We start from the raw sequence: 18,190 nt of genomic DNA, 5'->3' as shown, positions 1-18,190 counted from the left end.
AAATTATAAAATATGGATTTGGGAAATTCTATTTTTGTGTAAAGGTAATTTCTAAATCAGCGAAAAAAATTTCGTCTACCATTTTTTTATGAATACGATTGTTATATAGTTTTGGTTTGCAATTTTTTTCAGATTTTCAATATATTTAATAAATTATTTTTTTTTCAAAAAAAATAATTTCGAATCAAAAATTAAAAATACATACTTTTAAAATAAAACTTTTTGTTATAAAAAGATAAATAAATAAAATGGATTTTTTTGTCTTTTTCTTTCTTTCTGGACAGCCCTAATCAATACCTATACTATAACGTTGCCGAAAACACCAAACCAATCAGAAAATTCCGTCAACGATACTGCCAAAATTGTACGGAGCCTTGTATGAGTAAACACAAAAATAACTTCTTTGGTCATAGGGAAAAATACAAAAAAAAATCACGAAATCGGTCAATTTCATACAAAATCGGTGTATAAATGTATGAAATACTGAATTTTCTGATCGATTTGGTATCTTCGGCAAAACTGTAGGTTATAATTAGGACTTTTCAGAAAAAAGAAACAGGGAAAAATCATTTTTTTATTTATCTTTTTATGACTAAATATTTTCGATTCGAGATGAAATTTTTTGAAAAAAGAGTTTTTTGAATATATTTAAAATCTAGAAAAAAAATGCAATACAAAAGTAATTTAAAAAAATTTAAAAATGTGTATCGTTTTCAAGTTTCGCCTCATTATTTTAATTTTTAAATTTTTTTTCAGCTTTAAAAATAATTCTTCCCATATATTTTTTTTGTGACCGGAATTTAAAAAATCAGACAATAAGTTTCTGAGTTACAGTTTCAAAAAGAATTCGAATCGATAAAAAATAATTTCTCTAAGTGTCAGCTAACTAGCTTGACGACGACTATCATGGAAACTATTCGTCCGATTTCAATGTTAAAAATTGATATGTTCCCAAAATTGTCTGATCTTTTTAATAACAATAATTTCAATATATTAAAATCTAGCTTATCTTTTTAAATGGTCAACAAAAATAATAATATTATTGTGGTTTTTAATAAGAGGGGTATTAAAAAATGTTGCAGTCAAAAAATAAAACTGATAACTTATTTGATTTTTTTTACAAGTTTTACAAGTTTTTTACAAGTTTTGTGCAATAAACATAAAGCCCTTTAGAAATGCTATGCTTCATTCTAAAATTAAAAAAAATATTTTTGAAAAATTGGAATGTTTCAGAAGTTTTGCATTTTATCAGTGAAACTATTTTATGCCAATTTTTAAAGCCCAGTTAGGCTAATATAATAAATATTATTTAATATTTTGTCCCTCGGATCTGGTCAAAGTCGACTGCAAAATTAAAAACATAGAAAATAAGTTAAAGTTTCTTAAAAAAATGGTTTTCCCATGCAGTAAGCGCAGTTAACAGTTTGATGCAATAACATTTAAAAAGTAGTTCAAATAATCGTTTGTTTTTGAGACAAACAAGTTACGGTATTACAAAGTTGTGTAACTTGGAAAGAAGGACATAATACTTAACTTAATATTAAACGCAAATTTGAACTTGAACTATCACGTAAAATTACATAGTAAAAAAAATACCTTGTACGGTAAACGCCACCTCAAATCGCCCAACAACCATTCCCAACTTGCGAAATGAAATCTCGGAAATTATAAATGTATAACTCGCCGTGTTGCAAAGTTAATAAACGAATCAAAGAAAGAAAACTTTTCCCTTCGTCTCGATTTTCGAGCAAAGGTGGAAATGTTCCTGGTTTTTATTTTTTTCGATCCCAACTCGGTCAAAAGTTGCCCCCTCAGTAGGCCATTCCCTGCAACTTCCAACACGCCCACGCGCTCGATGTCTACTTCGATTTCCGTTCCTGATGTTTACGGGGTTGTTACGCGAGAGAGAGAGAAAAATAAAAAACTTTTGGACACATAAATAAATGGAGTACGAGACTCGGCGGTCGTAACTAAGGGTGATGATGCTGCTAGAAACGATCATCTTCATCATCTCCGATGGCCGCTCTGGCATGAAATAAGGTGGACTCGGTTTTTTTGTTGTTGCTTCTGTGAAGAGCTGATCCAATTTCCACTCCTCTGAAGGTAATATTAGGGAGGGAAAACATTTCCACCAACAAACTTGTACTTTTGCGCGATGTTTTTCACCGTGGAATGTTATCAAAGTTAAAATTAACGACTCATCGTTCCGTTCACTGGGACGTTCAGAACAACCGAGGAAAAAAAATCTTCCTGTTCAACAACAATTCAAGCCGTTACGCCCTTTTGGAATGTTGCTGTGTGTGTGAGTTTGTACATTTTGCGCCCTTTTATTGCTGCCAAACAACTTTCTGGGAATGACCTGAAAAATAGCGCAGAGTTGGCACATTTGCCCTTTGCAGTTCTGCTATTCCTTTTTTTTCTACCTCGGTGTAAACTTTTACAAAAGGACGAGCTTTGGTTCCTTTTTTCTACTCCCTACTTGCAAGTGTCATTGTAAGGGAAAAGGGGGAGAAACCGCCCCTCGTTGGGTTAAAGTGCCCGCGGAAGTGAGGAAAATGTTGTGTTCGTGTACTTGAACGGCGTCGTTAATGGCTCCTTCTGGAATGCGGAGGGAGTAACATTTTGAAAGGGATTAACAGATTTAAATAAAAAATATTTTTCAACTGTTCTGTAACTTTTTGAAATGTTACCCTCTATTTACTATTCCGAAATGAGCACAAGAAGTAAACGTTTTTTACTGACAGACTGAAAAAGTATTGTGAGTATATTTTTTCGTTATTCTCTGTTATGCAATTTTACCGTTGCCCCTCCGGATGGTATTCTGGAGAAAGTTTTCTCCCCTGAATTGGACGTGGTCGTGGTAAAAGTTTTGTCGATCCGGAATGAACCTGGCTTGTTGGCTGGTTGTGTTTGTGTGCGGTGAATATTTTACTCCGAACAATGAATACCGGAAAAATGTTGGTTCTGCAAAGTATTGAACCGATTCGAACCAATTGAACGGTCTGCTAACCTTAAGTTGGTCTTTCCCTCCGGGGCCCAGACTGGCCGGGAAGTCTGGAACCTTGAAGGGGGAAGGCAATAGGTTATGACCAGTAATTGGATATTGGTGGCGATGTGGTGGCGCAGCCAGTGCAAATGTTGCCCCGGGCTGGCCTTTTGTGGGAAGTGGGAAATTTGTTCTTGGTCAGCTGGTTCAATGACTTGATGATTTTTGTTTTGTTATAGAATTCGAAGTGGGAAAAGCTACTAGCACTTCTGAAAATGTTTTTTTTGTGAATATTTTCCGAGTTAGTGTGGTCTTCCATTCAACATCAGACCGATTTTTTTTTACTTTAAATTCTAATGAAATAAAAGTACAATCAACTGGAAACAATGTAAAATGTATTTTTGATATGGCCTTGAAAATTACATTTAAATTAACTTTTTTTTACAATTCGGTTTTTAAGGTTTCATAGTTCTTCTTACGCCGATAAAAAAAAGTGAATTTGCTTTGAAATCGGAAACCCATCAATTTTGAATCAACCTGAGTTAATTAGCACTCAAATTTAAATGCGTATTTAAAAAAATTAAATGCAATAAATATAATTCAAAATTTGATTTCGGTTTAATTTAAACTTTATTCATAACATGAAGTTATAAATTGCTTTTTTCATGTTTTCGATGTCTTTAATTCCACTTATTAAAAAAATCGTTAATTTAAAACATTACAACAGTCAAGAATAGGTTGTTTAATAAAACAAAATTAAATAAATATTATAAAAGTCGATCTCTTTTTCAAAGAACTGCTCAAGTTTGAAAGAATGGAAAAACTCACAAAAATATTATGTCAATCACGAATATGTTGCTTTTTCGAATGAAAATAAACTACCAATATGGGTCATTCTAGGTCAACTGAGTACACTTTTGGACACGACCTTCACCGATTTGGACCAAACTTGGAGGGAACGTTCATCTATCGATAGTTATCAGAAATCCCAAGTTTAAAGCTGATTGGACCATCCCTCTATTTTTGGCACCGCCTTTTTTTGACGATTTTCTAAAAAAAAAATTTTTTTAATCATAACTTTGCAACTATTTGAGCAAAAGACTTTCTACAGGTTGCATTTTATAGAAGTTGTCCAAGGAATTCGAAGAAAATAAAATTTTAACCCTTAAATACCCTTTTAACGTTTCAAGTTTTAAAATTGAGTTTTGACCAATTCCTTATATTTTTTTTATCACCATCGTGTTCCCTGGACAATTACTAAAGAATGTAAACCTCAAATTAAAATGAATTATTGGTGAGAAACAGCGATTTTACTGAAAGAAGTTCAATTTTGCGCAGCACTCTGTTCTATAAACTCAAACCGAACTATGTGGGATTTCACCTTTTTTGTTGAAAAGTACACCATGTGCTTCCGAGTGCTGCGCAAAATCAAACTTTTTTTTAGTAAAATCGCTGTTTCTCGCCAATAGTTCATTTTAGTTTGAGGTTTACATTGATTATTATGTAAAATTGTTTGGGGAACAGGATGGTGATAAAATAAAACACATAACAATATAAGGAATTGGTCAAAAGTGTTTTTTTTTAACTTAAAACGTTAAAATATAATGTTAGGGGCATGTAAGGGTAAAAATTTTATTTTCATCGAATTCCATAGACAATTTTCTATAAAATGCAACCTGTAGAAAGTATTTTGCTTAAATAGTTGCAAAGTTATGATGAACGTTCCCTCCATGTTTGGTCTAGATCGGTGAAGGTCGAGTCCAAAAGTGTAACCAGTTGAGGGACCATCCATAAACCACGTGGACATTTTTTTGGAAACCTCGAAACCCCCCTCCCCCCCCTCGTGGACAATTGTCCATACAAAAAAACTTTTTTTTCGACCTTTTTTAAAGAAACGCTCATATTTTTAACAATGGAAAAATTCACAAAAAAATGTGTCATAAAAAGGTTGTTTGAAAAAAAAGCATTAAACAAAATTTTAGAAGTCTATTTTCTTCAGGCACGATTGACACGATTCTTCAAGATTGAAAAAAAGGAAAAACTCACAAAAATATAAGTAAAATCAAGAATATGTTTTTTTATGGAATAGTAAAATGCGAGGTCGCTTTTTCTTAAAGAACTACTCATGTTTGAATACTGGGATAACTCACAACATTACAATACAAACTAATATTTTTTTAGGATACTTAAAAAAATGGTTTGGAAGTTATTCTGTTTATTTGAACAAAAAAGATCATTACCCAAAGGATGGAATAACTAACGGAAAAAATCGAATATGCTTGAAAGAAAATATTTTTATCATTAATATTTTAGAAGATTATACTTATTATTATTTCATTTTTTATATTATTTACCCATAAGTCCCTATTGAAAATAATGAAGTTTAGTAAAGTTGTTACAGTACTTTATGCTGGAAATAGATTTTGACTAAAGTCTGGAAGATTGTAAAAATTTTGTTTTTTTTTTTGTAAGAAACCCCGTCATGTTATTTTTTTTTAAGTAATTAAAAGATCTTGCTCAGGAGTGTAAAATATTGAAGATCTGACAACCCTATCAAAAGCATTTAGGAGTTATTTATACACTTTTTAGAGGCCGGATCTCAGATATTTTGTTGACCAATCATTGGAATGCTAATAAAAAGACCTTTTTAACACGTAAAAAAAATGAAGATCTGCAAACCCTATCAAGAGTTATGATTTCTTAAGTGTTAATTTAACATTTAGCAGAAGCTGAATCTCAGATATTTTCTCCAATGGTCCCCTAAATGTATTCACTATATGAATGTGAGGAAGGCATCACCTACCTAAAAGAAGGATTAAGTAACGTTTATATTAAAAATGCCAGTACAATTAGCCCATAATCTAAATGCATTAATTTAAAGTTTATAATTTAAAACATTTTTGATTTTTAAGGGAATTTTTACATGAATTTTGACAAAAATGTCGAGGGTGGGTATGAACACACACTCAAACTTTTTTTAAAACTGATTTTAGGGTTTAAAATATACATTTAAAACTATTAAGAAAAAAATTGTGAAGACATTTGGATGAATCATTGTCGAGATATAGATATTTGAATTTAGCAGTTTCAAAAAACGGGTGCCACGATATCTCAACACTGCTTCGACCAAATCGGCTCAACATTTTGGTGAAGACTCGCTGAATCGGTCCTGTGTACATGACGAAGACCGATTCTCAAAAAGTTTATTTAAAAAAAAGATAAACATATTTTTGTGTTTTTCATATCAAAAATCGTCAGTTTTTAATTTTGTATTTTTATAACAATAGTTTTTAAAATCAGGCTTCGTCATGAACTCCAGATACGTCTTGAGGGTCTCCATCCAAAATTTCAGCCAATTTGGTCCGTCTAATCTCAAGTTATCGTGGCACCCGAAAATCAACTCAGTGTTTCGAGTCTTTAGCAAGGATTAAATGTATTTTCGGAATTATGAAATTTTGAGATTTTCTACATGTATGTGAACCCTTAAATCATCTTGAAACATTTAAATATTTGAAGAGAATCGATTGCATTGATATCCTGAGCTCTAATTGAGCCGAAGTTGCCTCAAAACTCGACAAAAGTTTCCCGTTGCATCAATCAAACCGTATTCTTCTCGCAAGTTGTACACACAAGTGTGATGAAATCGATAGCCACTCACAACTTGAAACCGGGGCCACAACCGTGTTCACACTCGTGCACCGTCACACTCGGAATCCCCTCCCTCCTCCCTCACCCCTCAACGTGTACTATTTGATGTTTTACAATCCGGCGAACACGCATCCTTCCGGGCAGCATAATCCATCCGACCGGACCCGATGGTTGCTGCGATGCGAAAGTCGGGCGGGAAGAGCTCATGTTCATCAGAACTAGAACTGAGATAAGGATCAATTAATTTCTGTCGTATAATCTGACACCGACCCCTCTTCCCCACCTCTTTGAAGGACTTTATCATGGCCCGGGCTAAAATTGATTAGTGGGATTAATTATTTATTTATCTCTCGTCGGAGTCGAGCTAAATGCGAGCGCCAAGAACGTCGGGATCAATTTGTGATTCGTGACCTGTTCTCCAAGAGCAGGCCCGTATCCAGGATTCTTCAATGGGGGGTGTTTTCCCCAATAGGGCGTTAGGGGTGTATGTGTGTGGTAGGAAGGGCGTATACAGTCAACATAGGCGTTTATTTCAGTGCCATATGTTAACGCAGTTGACAAACCTTCCTTGGGCGCTGATTTTTTATACAAAATGATGAATTGTGGTGGAATTGGTTATGGCTAGTAAAAAATAATTTAAAGTTTTTGTCCCTTGGCTAAAATTCAAACATTTTTGCCAAAACGTGATATTTGCTTTATATATTGTAACAGTAATGTTAAAAAATAATCTAAACATCTGTTAACGCACATAAGAGCGTCTGGTGCTTGGTTCGTGGCATAATCGGATCTGGACAGAACTGAAACTCGCGGGTTAGCTAGTGCACAGTTATTTGTAATCAAAACTTTATTGCTCTTGGTTTATGTCGGTTTATTGAACTGTACTGGACGGTAATTAGACGAGAAAACTGTATCTTTCTACATCTTGAGCTGTATTTCAGAACAGGACGGTTCTGTTCTGTCTGATCTGTTTTGTACTGTGTCTCGCGGAGCAATTGCCACTTCTAGAGGAGATTCTTGTGACCAAAGCTGGTAGTTCTAGCGGGAAATTCTATAACAATGCCAAGAACTCATTTGAAGATTGTTGCACACCCTGGACTAACGAAGCAACCCATTCAAGCAATCGAAGCAACCATCAATCAATCAAGCGATCATTCTACTTCTGACACTCGAACAAGCAAGAATCAAATAAAATCAATCTCTCACGAAATACAACATTGGCGACGAGGAAAAAGCAAGATTTTTACCTTTGAAGAAGTGTTGCGGATCACAAGAATGCCGGAAGGGGACAACATTCAGCCCGACGGTAACCTGCTGTACGAGCGACTTCTGCAGCAGAACGAGCGGCTGGAAGCCCAGAACGCGAGGATGATGGAGATGCTGGAGCGCTTCAACCTGCAAGACGGTTCCAGTCGGACTTCAAACGGTCCGGAATTCATCATTGAAACGCTGGCGTCCAACATCCGGGAGTTCGTCTACGATCCCGACAACGGTCTCGTATTTGACCGGTGGTACCGCAAGTACGAAGACCTCTTCCTCAAGGACGGCGCGAAGCTCGACGACGCAGCTAAAGTCCGGTTGCTGCTGAGAAGCCTCAACGTGGCCGTGCACGACAAGTACGTCAACTTCGTGCTCCCGAAGCATCCCCGTGACATCGAGTTCGAGGAGACGGTGAAGAAGCTGACCGAGCTCTTCAGTGTCCAAGCCTCGCTGTTCAGCAAACGATACCAGTGCTTTCAACTGTCCAAGAGCGAGTCGGACGACTTCGTGACATACGCTGGCATCGTCAACAAGCACTGCGAGGACTTCGAACTCAAGAAACTCACGGCGGACCAATTCAAGAGCCTGCTGTTCATCTGCGGTTTGCGCTCTTCAAGAGATGCCGACATTCGCACGAGACTCCTGTCAATGCTCGAAATACAACATTGGCGGAGGGCGCATGCACTTTGGAAGCACTGATCACCGAATGCCATCGCCTCCAAAACCTCAAGCACGACACCGCCATGGTGGAACACAAGCCGGTAAGCTCAGTCTGCGCGGTCAAGCAAGATCGGGACAAGCCTTCACCGACGACGGGTTCCAGCTCCAGCGACAGCCAGTCAACGAAAACACAGTCCGTCCTACCACCATCGCCCTGCTGGTGCTGTGGCGACATGCATTTCGTTCGAGACTGCGCCTACAAACAGCACGTCTGCCAGGACTGCATGCAGACCGGCCACAAGGAAGGTTACTGCAACTGCGTGCCCAAGAAGTCCAAGAACAAGCAGCAGACGAACGTCAACAGCCTGTATGCCGCCAACCGGGTCAACCCTACCTCGAAGCGTAAGTTCCTGACGGTGAGCATCAACGGTTCTCAAGCATCTCTGCAGTTCGACACTGGCTCGGACATCACAGTGATCTCGCGGAAGCAGTGGTGCGACAACATGGATTCACCGCCGCTGTCTCCCACCAAGCAGATTGCCAGAACAGCCTCTGGTAAGTCACTGTCCCTACTCGGTGAGCTCCGATGCCAAGTCACACTCGGAGGCATCACCAGAACCGGAACTTTCTACGTGACTGACAAGCAGATCAACCTGTTCGGTCTCGACTGGATCGAGCTTTTTGAGCTGTGGGACACCCCGATGTCAGCAGTATGCAGCAGCGTCACTGGAAAGGTCAACCGCGTCAAGCAACAGCGTTCTCTTGCAGTCAAATCGCAAGGGGAGGCAAACATGAAAACAGGTCTAGGTCCGACTGATGCAGCTTCCAGCCCGTCCGAATCCACGGCATGGCACGAAGAACATCTCCGCTGGTACTGTTCACAATATCTCGCCGCATGAAGATGGCGAGCGATCCGGATCACACCAAGTCGCACCCTGTGCTGGTCTTAAGGGGGAGATGTTGCACACCCTGGACTAACGAAGCAACCCATTCAAGCAATCGAAGCAACCATCAATCAATCAAGCGATCATTCTACTTCTGACACTCGAACAAGCAAGAATCAAATAAAATCAATCTCTCACGAAATACAACAAAGATGCTTAGAATTATTCTGTAGTACTAGATCTAACTGAACTGATACAAATCTACAATCTGAACCTTTTGCATGCGCAAACAACATCAATAAACTCATTATATATTTTAATTTCTGCGATCCCTAAATCCTATTTTGTAAATTTCTGAATGCTCTATATGTGTGTGTGTGTGTGTGTGTGTGTGTGTGTGTGTGTGTGTGTGTGTGTGTGTGTGGTCCAATTCAATACCCGCTGGCCGGCAGCGAAATTATGGAAAAGCATAGTTTGTATCAGACTTGGTTATGCTGATACAGCTTATCTCAGTCCCGGGTATTAGGTGGTGTCAGCCCTCGCGCTGCTTCCAGTGACCCATTTCAGAATGACAGAGCTCCTTGCGGTCCAATTCCGAGGTCACTGGGCATTGTCTGGCCCCGCCTAAAGATAGAGCAAGAACCAGACGGGTTCTCGACCTATCTTTAAACTTCCGATCCCATCAGGCAAAACTGGGACCAGCGTGTAAATTTCTGAATGCTCTATATGATTGAAATTATAAAACTTAACGATATTAAATCCTAAATAATTTACAATCTATTGTACATGATTCCAAAAGTTAATATTTTTTCATCAATAATTTGTTTTGCCCCCATTTTTTCAGGGAGGGATGCACAAAAAAATAAATACAAATGACTCTATTCAGCTGTTGTACACAGACAAAATTCAATTCCCTTAATCGTGAATTATGTTCAAGAATGTTAGAACCGCGGAGGAATTTATTCATGAGTTTGGTGCATTTACACTACTAACATGAATATATTTCTCCGTGGTTCTCACATTCATGAACAATTTTCACGATTTCGGGAATTGATTTTTTTTCTGTGTTCACAGATTGAACCCCCGAAACAAAATCAATTTTTAGAGGAAATCAACACAATTTGGTTATTACCGTTTTATGGATTTTTTTTTATTTTTCAAAAACGTCATAAGGTTATTGTTCGTATTTTAAGGAACAAGTTTGCCGAAGACAACATCGAGTTAAATTTACATCGAGTTCGAGAAAATTTTTGACGATTTTGAAAAAAAAATCCAAATTTACGAATTCATAAACATAGAGTTACCGGATATGCTTACAAGATTTGTATCAGTGTTATTTATAACATTTTTCTCGCAATTTTTTTTTAATAATATTTAATTTTGGAAACTTATGATTGCAAAACGACTGGACAGGTGTATTGAACATGTTAAAACTGTGGCCTGTAATTTCATTTTTTTAACTTTTTTATTTTTTTGCTCCCCTTGACTTTTGTCAGAGTCGAGGGACATAAACTTCAAAAAACAACGGCCTAAGTTAAAATAAAAATCGCAGGTGATAACGTCATGACTCGAAATCCGGACACTTAGTAGCATATTATTTTTGTTATAGCTGGCAAAAAATCATATAATAAGTTGGAAATGTAGAAATATCATCAGGATGTAGTATAAACAGTCAGTTTCAAGAAAATGCACGCAAAATATGTCTTTTCAAACAATTTTTCATCAGAATTTCAAAATTAAAATGACTTGTTGTGCTTCGAATCCCGGACAATGATAAAAGCTGATTCGAAATCCGGACACTTTTGCTTCGAATTCCGGACACTCGATTTTACTTATGAATCGCACAAATTTGGACTGAAATGTTAGTGAATGGCATTCTTTAGGTCTCAAATAAGCTGTAAACATCAAAACAATCGATAGTTAATATAAAAATTTGCTAGAATTTGAGGAAATGAAAACCATAAATTTCTGCTTTGCATTCCCGGTGCTTCGAACGCCTATGAAATATTTCAAGTGAAATGTTTCGCATTTTTGGTAAACTTATAATTTTATTGTATTTAATTGTTTTGGAATTAACTACAGCGTTCAAACAAACTTTTAATGAAAGTTGATGTTGGAATTCATCAAATAACACAGTTTTGACATTCATAATGCGAACTTATATCCGAATAATGGATAAAACAAGATGAAGTGTCCGGGTTTCGAAGCGTCCGGGAATTCGAATCATGACGTTATTTGGCACCATGAAAAAGAGGTTTATTCTCAAAACTTTTCGAGGTTTATTGAAATATTTCGTCGAGGAGTTTAATGCATCTTTTTATTTTGAAGATTTTTTTAATTATAAATGATAATTCTTCAGAAAAGTCGCTAAAAGTCGATGGATTCATTTACATATCAATCCAAAAAACATCTAAATCATTTGAAATTAAATCACATGTAAGTTGAAAAAAATGCTTGAAAAAGTTTTCAATTGCTTAAAATGCTCAATGCACCAATCGAAGATCTGTTGACATCATTCAATTCAGCGTCCAACGAAGTTGACTTTATAGCTGTCGGCCACCATTGCTAGTACCAACCACTAGTGTCTTCCTTTTAACTACAAGAACTTCGCCGCCCTGGGCTCCTAAGTATTTGAGTACGGCACGGAGCGACGGCGCCGGATTCCCATATTTACACTTAGAATTTTAGAGCGCCCGCCGCGGGATTCGAACCTGCAACCTCTGGATTGTGAGTCCAGTGCGCGGTCTGATTGATCCACATGGGCGGGACGCAATTCAGCGTCCAACTTCTTTTAATAATAACAGTCGAGTTTTGCTCTATTAATTTTTGTTTCAAAGACATGCTCAATAAAAAAAGAGGTTTTTTTGGAAAATTGACGAAAATCGCAAAACTTTGGGGCGGTGCCGTGTTTTAATAGATCAATAGCCCCACTAAATTTGAGCATAATTTGAAAAAGTCGATTTCGAATTTGTTGATTTTCGTTTACAGTTGAGGCTAAATGCCCCTAATTTTGAACACCAATAGAACGTTCTCAAACCTAATTTACCAGCATTTTAGCTTTTTTTTTTAAATAAATTGATTGATTCGTCCGTACAGGTTTCCATAGAAACTTCGAAGCTGCCCATACAAAGGCTTAGGGGCATTTTACGCGGCACACCACTCGAAATCGATTTTGCTGAATTTGAATTAAGAATAGAAATTTTCTCTTGGCGTTAACTATCTAAGTTTTTTTTTTTCAATAATTTTTGATAAGGGTGTTTCTAGTTAGAGTTTAGTTATTCTCTGGGCGTCAACGATAATAGTTTTTTCAAAATTATTCTATGAGGGTTTGTTTATTAAGAGTTGATTTTTGATTTGGGCGTCAGCGTTCAAAGTTTTTTATGAAGGCGTATTTAGTAAGAGCTGAGTTTTTTCTTGGCGTCAGCGATCAAAGTTTTTTTTTAAATATTTGTATGAGGGTGTATTTAGTGAGAGTTGAGTTTTTTTTCTTGGCGTCAGCGATCAATATCGTTTTTTAAATATTTTTATGAGGGCTTATTTAGTAAGAGTTGAGTTTTTTTATTGGCTTCAACGATCAAAGTTTTTTTTTTTAAATATTTTTATGAGGGCGTATTTAGTGAGAGTTGAGTTTTTTTTTCTTGGCGTCAGCGATCAATGTTTTTTTTTTAATATTTTTATGAGGGCGTATTTAGTGAGAGTTGAATTTTTTTTTGGGTTTTTTCCCCAAAGTTCAAAGTTTTTTTTTAAATATTTTTTATGAGGGCGTATTTAGTGAGAGTTGAGTTTTTTTCTTGGCGTCAGCGATCAATGTCTTTTTTTTAAATATTTTTATGAGGGCGTATTTAGTGAGAGTTGAGTTTTTTTTATTGGCTTCAACGATCAAAGTTTCTTTTAAATATTTTTATGAGGGCGTATTTAGAAAGAGCTGATTTTTTTTCTTGGCGTCAGCGATCAAAGTTTTTTTTAATATTTTTATGAGGGCGTATTTAGTGAGACTTGAATTTTTTGCTTGGTGTCAACGATCAATGTCGTTTTTTAAATATTTTTATGAGGGCGTATTTAGTGAGAGTTGAGTTTTTTATTGGCTTCAACGATCAAAGTTTCTTTTAAATATTTTTATTGGGTTCAACGATCAAAAAATTTTTAAAATATTTTTATGAGGGCGTATTTAGTGAGAGTTGAGTTTTTTTATTGGCTTCAACGATCAAAGTTTTTTTAAATATTTTTATGAAGGCGTATTTAGTAAGAGTTGAGTTTTTTCTTGGCGTCAGCGATCAAAGTTTTTTTTTTGAAATATTTTTATGAGGGCGTATTTAGTGAGAGTTGAGTTTTTTTTATTGGCGTCAGCGATCACAGTTTTTTTTTAATAATTTTATGAGGGCGTATTTAGTGAGAGTTGAATTTTTTTTCTTGGCGTCAACGATCAATGTCGTTTTTTAAATATTTTTATGAGGGCGTATTTAGTGAGAGTTGAGTTATTTTCTTGGCTTTAACGATCAAAGTTTTTTTTTTAATATTTTTATGAGGGCGTATTTAGTGAGAGTTGAGTTTTTTTTATTGGCTTCAACGATCAAAGTTTCTTTTAAATATTTTTATGAGGGCGTATTTAGAAAGAGCTGATTTTTTTTCTTGGCGTCAGCGATCAAAGTTTTTTTTAATATTTTTATGAGGGCGTATTTAGTGAGACTTGAATTTTTTGCTTGGTGTCAACGATCAATGTCGTTTTTTAAATATTTTTATGAGGGCGTATTTAGTGAGAGTTGAGTTTTTTTTATTGGCTTCAACGATCAAAGTTTCTTTTAAATATTTTTATTGGGTTCAACGATCAAAAATTTTTTAAAATATTTTTATGAGGGTGTATTTAGTAAGAGCTGGGTTTTTTTTCTTGGCGTCAGCGATTAAAGTTTTTTTTAAATATTTTTATGAAGGCGTATTTAGTGAGAGTTGAATTTTTTTTCTTGGCGTCAACGATCAATGTCGTTTTTTAAATATTTTTATGAGGGCGTATTTAGTGAGAGCTGAGTTTTTTTTATTGGCTTCAACGATCAAAGTTTCTTTTAAATATTTTTATGAGGGCGTATTTAGAAAGAGCTGATTTAGTGAGAGTTGAATTTTTTTGCTTGGCGTCAACGATCAATGTCGTTTTTTAAATATTTTTATGAGGGCGTATTTAGTGAGACTTGAGTTATTTTCTTGGCTTTAACGATCAAAGTTTTTTTTTTAATATTTTTATGAGGGCGTATTTAGTGAGAGTTGAGTTTTTTTTCTTGGCGTCAGCGATCACAGTTTTTTTTTAATAATTTTATGAGGGCGTATTTAGTGAGAGTTGAATTTTTTTTCTTGGCGTCAACGATCAATGTCGTTTTTTAAATATTTTTATGAGGGCGTATTTAGTGAGAGTTGAGTTATTTTCTTGGCTTTAACGATCAAAGTTTTTTTTTAATAATTTTATGAGGGCGTATTTAGTGAGAGTTGAGTTTTTTTTCTTGGCGTCAGCGATTAAAGTTTTTTTTAATATTTTTATGAAGGCGTATTTAGTAAGAGTTGAGTTTTTTTCTTGGCGTCAACGATCAATGTCGTTTTTTAAATATTTTTATGAGGGCGTATTTAGTGAGAGTTGTGTTATTTTCTTGGCTTCAACGATCAAAGTTTTTTTTTAATATTTTTTATGAGGGCATATTTAGTGAGAGTTGAGTTTTTTTTCTTGGCGTCAGCGATCACAGTTTTTAAATATTTTTATGAGGGCGTATTTAGTGAGAGTTGAGTTTTTTCTTGGCGTCAGCGATCACAGTTTTTTTAATAATTTTATGAGGGCGTATTTAGTGAGAGTTGAATTTTTTTCTTGGCGTCAGCGATCACAGTTTTTAATATTTTTATGAGGGCGTATTTAGTGAGAGTTGAATTTTTTTGCTTGGCGTCAACGATCAATGTCGTTTTTTAAATATTTTTATGAGGGCGTATTTAGTGAGAGCTGAGTTTTTTTATTGGCTTCAACGATCAAAGTTTCTTTTAAATATTTTTATGAGGGCGTATTTAGAAAGAGCTGATTTTTTTTCTTGGCGTCAGCGATCAAAGTTTTTTTTTATATTTTTATGAGGGCGTATTTAGTGAGAGTTGAATTTTTTTGCTTGGCGTCAACGATCAATGTCGTTTTTTAAATATTTTTATGAGGGCGTATTTAGTGAGAGTTGAGTTATTTTCTTGGCGTCAACGATCAATGTCGTTTTTTAAATATTTTTATGAGGGCGTATTTAGTGAGAGCTGAGTTTTTTTTATTGGCTTCAACGATCAAAGTTTCTTTTAAATATTTTTATGAGGGCGTATTTAGAAAGAGCTGATTTTTTTTCTTGGCGTCAGCGATCAAAGTTTTTTTTTATATTTTTATGAGGGCGTATTTAGTGAGAGTTGAATTTTTTTTCTTGGCGTCAGCGATCACAGTTTTTTTTAATATTTTTATGAGGGCGTATTTAGTGAGAGTTGAATTTTTTTTCTTGGCGTCAACGATCAATGTCGTTTTTTAAATATTTTTATGAGGGCGTATTTAGTGAGAGCTGAGTTTTTATTGGCGTCAGCGATCAAAGTTTTTTTAAATATTTTTATGAGGGCGTATTTAGTGAGAGTTGAATTTTTTTGCTTGGCGTCAACGATCAATGTCGTTTTTTAAATATTTTTATGAGGGCGTATTTAGTGAGAGTTGAGTTATTTTCTTGGCTTTAACGATCAAAGTTTTTTTTTTAATATTTTTATGAGGGCGTATTTAGTGAGAGTTGAGTTTTTTTATTGGCTTCAACGATCAAAGTTTCTTTTAAATATTTTTATGAGGGCGTATTTAGAAAGAGCTGATTTTTTTTCTTGGCGTCAGCGATCAAAGTTTTTTTAATATTTTTATGAGGGCGTATTTAGTGAGACTTGAATTTTTTGCTTGGTGTCAACGATCAATGTCGTTTTTTAAATATTTTTATGAGGGCGTATTTAGTGAGAGTTGAGTTTTTTTTATTGGCTTCAACGATCAAAGTTTCTTTTAAATATTTTTATTGGGTTCAACGATCAAAAATTTTTTAAAATATTTTTATGAGGGTGTATTTAGTAAGAGCTGGGTTTTTTCTTGGCGTCAGCGATTAAAGTTTTTAAATATTTTTATGAAGGCGTATTTAGTGAGAGTTGAATTTTTTTTCTTGGCGTCAACGATCAATGTCGTTTTTTAAATATTTTTATGAGGGCGTATTTAGTGAGAGCTGAGTTTTTTTTATTGGCTTCAACGATCAAAGTTTCTTTTAAATATTTTTATGAGGGCGTATTTAGAAAGAGCTGATTTAGTGAGAGTTGAATTTTTTTGCTTGGCGTCAACGATCAATGTCGTTTTTTAAATATTTTTATGAGGGCGTATTTAGTGAGACTTGAGTTATTTTCTTGGCTTTAACGATCAAAGTTTTTTTTTTAATATTTTTATGAGGGCGTATTTAGTGAGAGTTGAGTTTTTTTTCTTGGCGTCAGCGATCACAGTTTTTTTTTAATAATTTTATGAGGGCGTATTTAGTGAGAGTTGAATTTTTTTTCTTGGCGTCAACGATCAATGTCGTTTTTTAAATATTTTTATGAGGGCGTATTTAGTGAGAGTTGAGTTATTTTCTTGGCTTTAACGATCAAAGTTTTTTTTTAATAATTTTATGAGGGCGTATTTAGTGAGAGTTGAGTTTTTTCTTGGCGTCAGCGATTAAAGTTTTTAATATTTTTATGAAGGCGTATTTAGTAAGAGTTGAGTTTTTTTCTTGGCGTCAACGATCAATGTCGTTTTTTAAATATTTTTATGAGGGCGTATTTAGTGAGAGTTGTGTTATTTTCTTGGCTTCAACGATCAAAGTTTTTTTTTAATATTTTTTATGAGGGCATATTTAGTGAGAGTTGAGTTTTTTTTCTTGGCGTCAGCGATCACAGTTTTTTTTAAATATTTTTATGAGGGCGTATTTAGTGAGAGTTGAGTTTTTTTCTTGGCGTCAGCGATCACAGTTTTTTTTTAATAATTTTATGAGGGCGTATTTAGTGAGAGTTGAATTTTTTTTCTTGGCGTCAGCGATCACAGTTTTTTTTAATAATTTTATGAGGGCGTATTTAGTGAGAGTTGAATTTTTTTTCTTGGCGTCAACGATCAATGTCGTTTTTTAAATATTTTTATGAGGGCGTATTTAGTGAGAGCTGAGTTTTTTTTATTGGCTTCAACGATCAAAGTTTCTTTTAAATATTTTTATGAGGGCGTATTTAGAAAGAGCTGATTTTTTTTCTTGGCGTCAGCGATCAAAGTTTTTTTATATTTTTATGAGGGCGTATTTAGTGAGAGTTGAATTTTTTTGCTTGGCGTCAACGATCAATGTCGTTTTTTAAATATTTTTATGAGGGCGTATTTAGTGAGAGTTGAGTTATTTTCTTGGCGTCAACGATCAATGTCGTTTTTTAAATATTTTTATGAGGGCGTATTTAGTGAGAGCTGAGTTTTTTTTATTGGCTTCAACGATCAAAGTTTCTTTTAAATATTTTTATGAGGGCGTATTTAGAAAGAGCTGATTTTTTTTCTTGGCGTCAGCGATCAAAGTTTTTTTTTATATTTTTATGAGGGCGTATTTAGTGAGAGTTGAATTTTTTTTCTTGGCGTCAGCGATCACAGTTTTTTTTAATATTTTTATGAGGGCGTATTTAGTGAGAGTTGAATTTTTTTTCTTGGCGTCAACGATCAATGTCGTTTTTTAAATATTTTTATGAG

General features: G+C 35.0%; 2 protein-coding genes across 2 annotated transcripts in view; one reads left to right on the top strand and one right to left on the bottom strand.

The window, feature by feature from the left end:
* LOC6037447 (beta-1-syntrophin) overlaps nt 1-18,190 on the bottom strand; it is a 307,964-nt gene that overhangs the window by 176,995 nt on the left and 112,779 nt on the right. The gene's annotated exons all lie outside the window — the stretch shown is intronic.
* Nucleotides 8,566-9,603, top strand: LOC119766832. Its single transcript, XM_038252887.1, has 2 exons — nt 8,566-9,245; nt 9,276-9,603. Exons 1-2 carry the CDS (start codon nt 8,635-8,637, stop codon nt 9,448-9,450), a joined length of 786 nt encoding a protein of 261 aa, XP_038108815.1. The 5' UTR covers nt 8,566-8,634; the 3' UTR covers nt 9,451-9,603.

The sequence above is a fragment of the Culex quinquefasciatus genome, chromosome 2, assembly GCF_015732765.1.
Source record: "Culex quinquefasciatus strain JHB chromosome 2, VPISU_Cqui_1.0_pri_paternal, whole genome shotgun sequence".
In the NCBI taxonomy this organism is placed as follows: Eukaryota; Metazoa; Arthropoda; class Insecta; order Diptera; family Culicidae; genus Culex; species Culex quinquefasciatus.
Note: the sequence above shows the minus strand (reverse complement) of the source record. Positions and strands in the feature narration are given on the sequence as shown.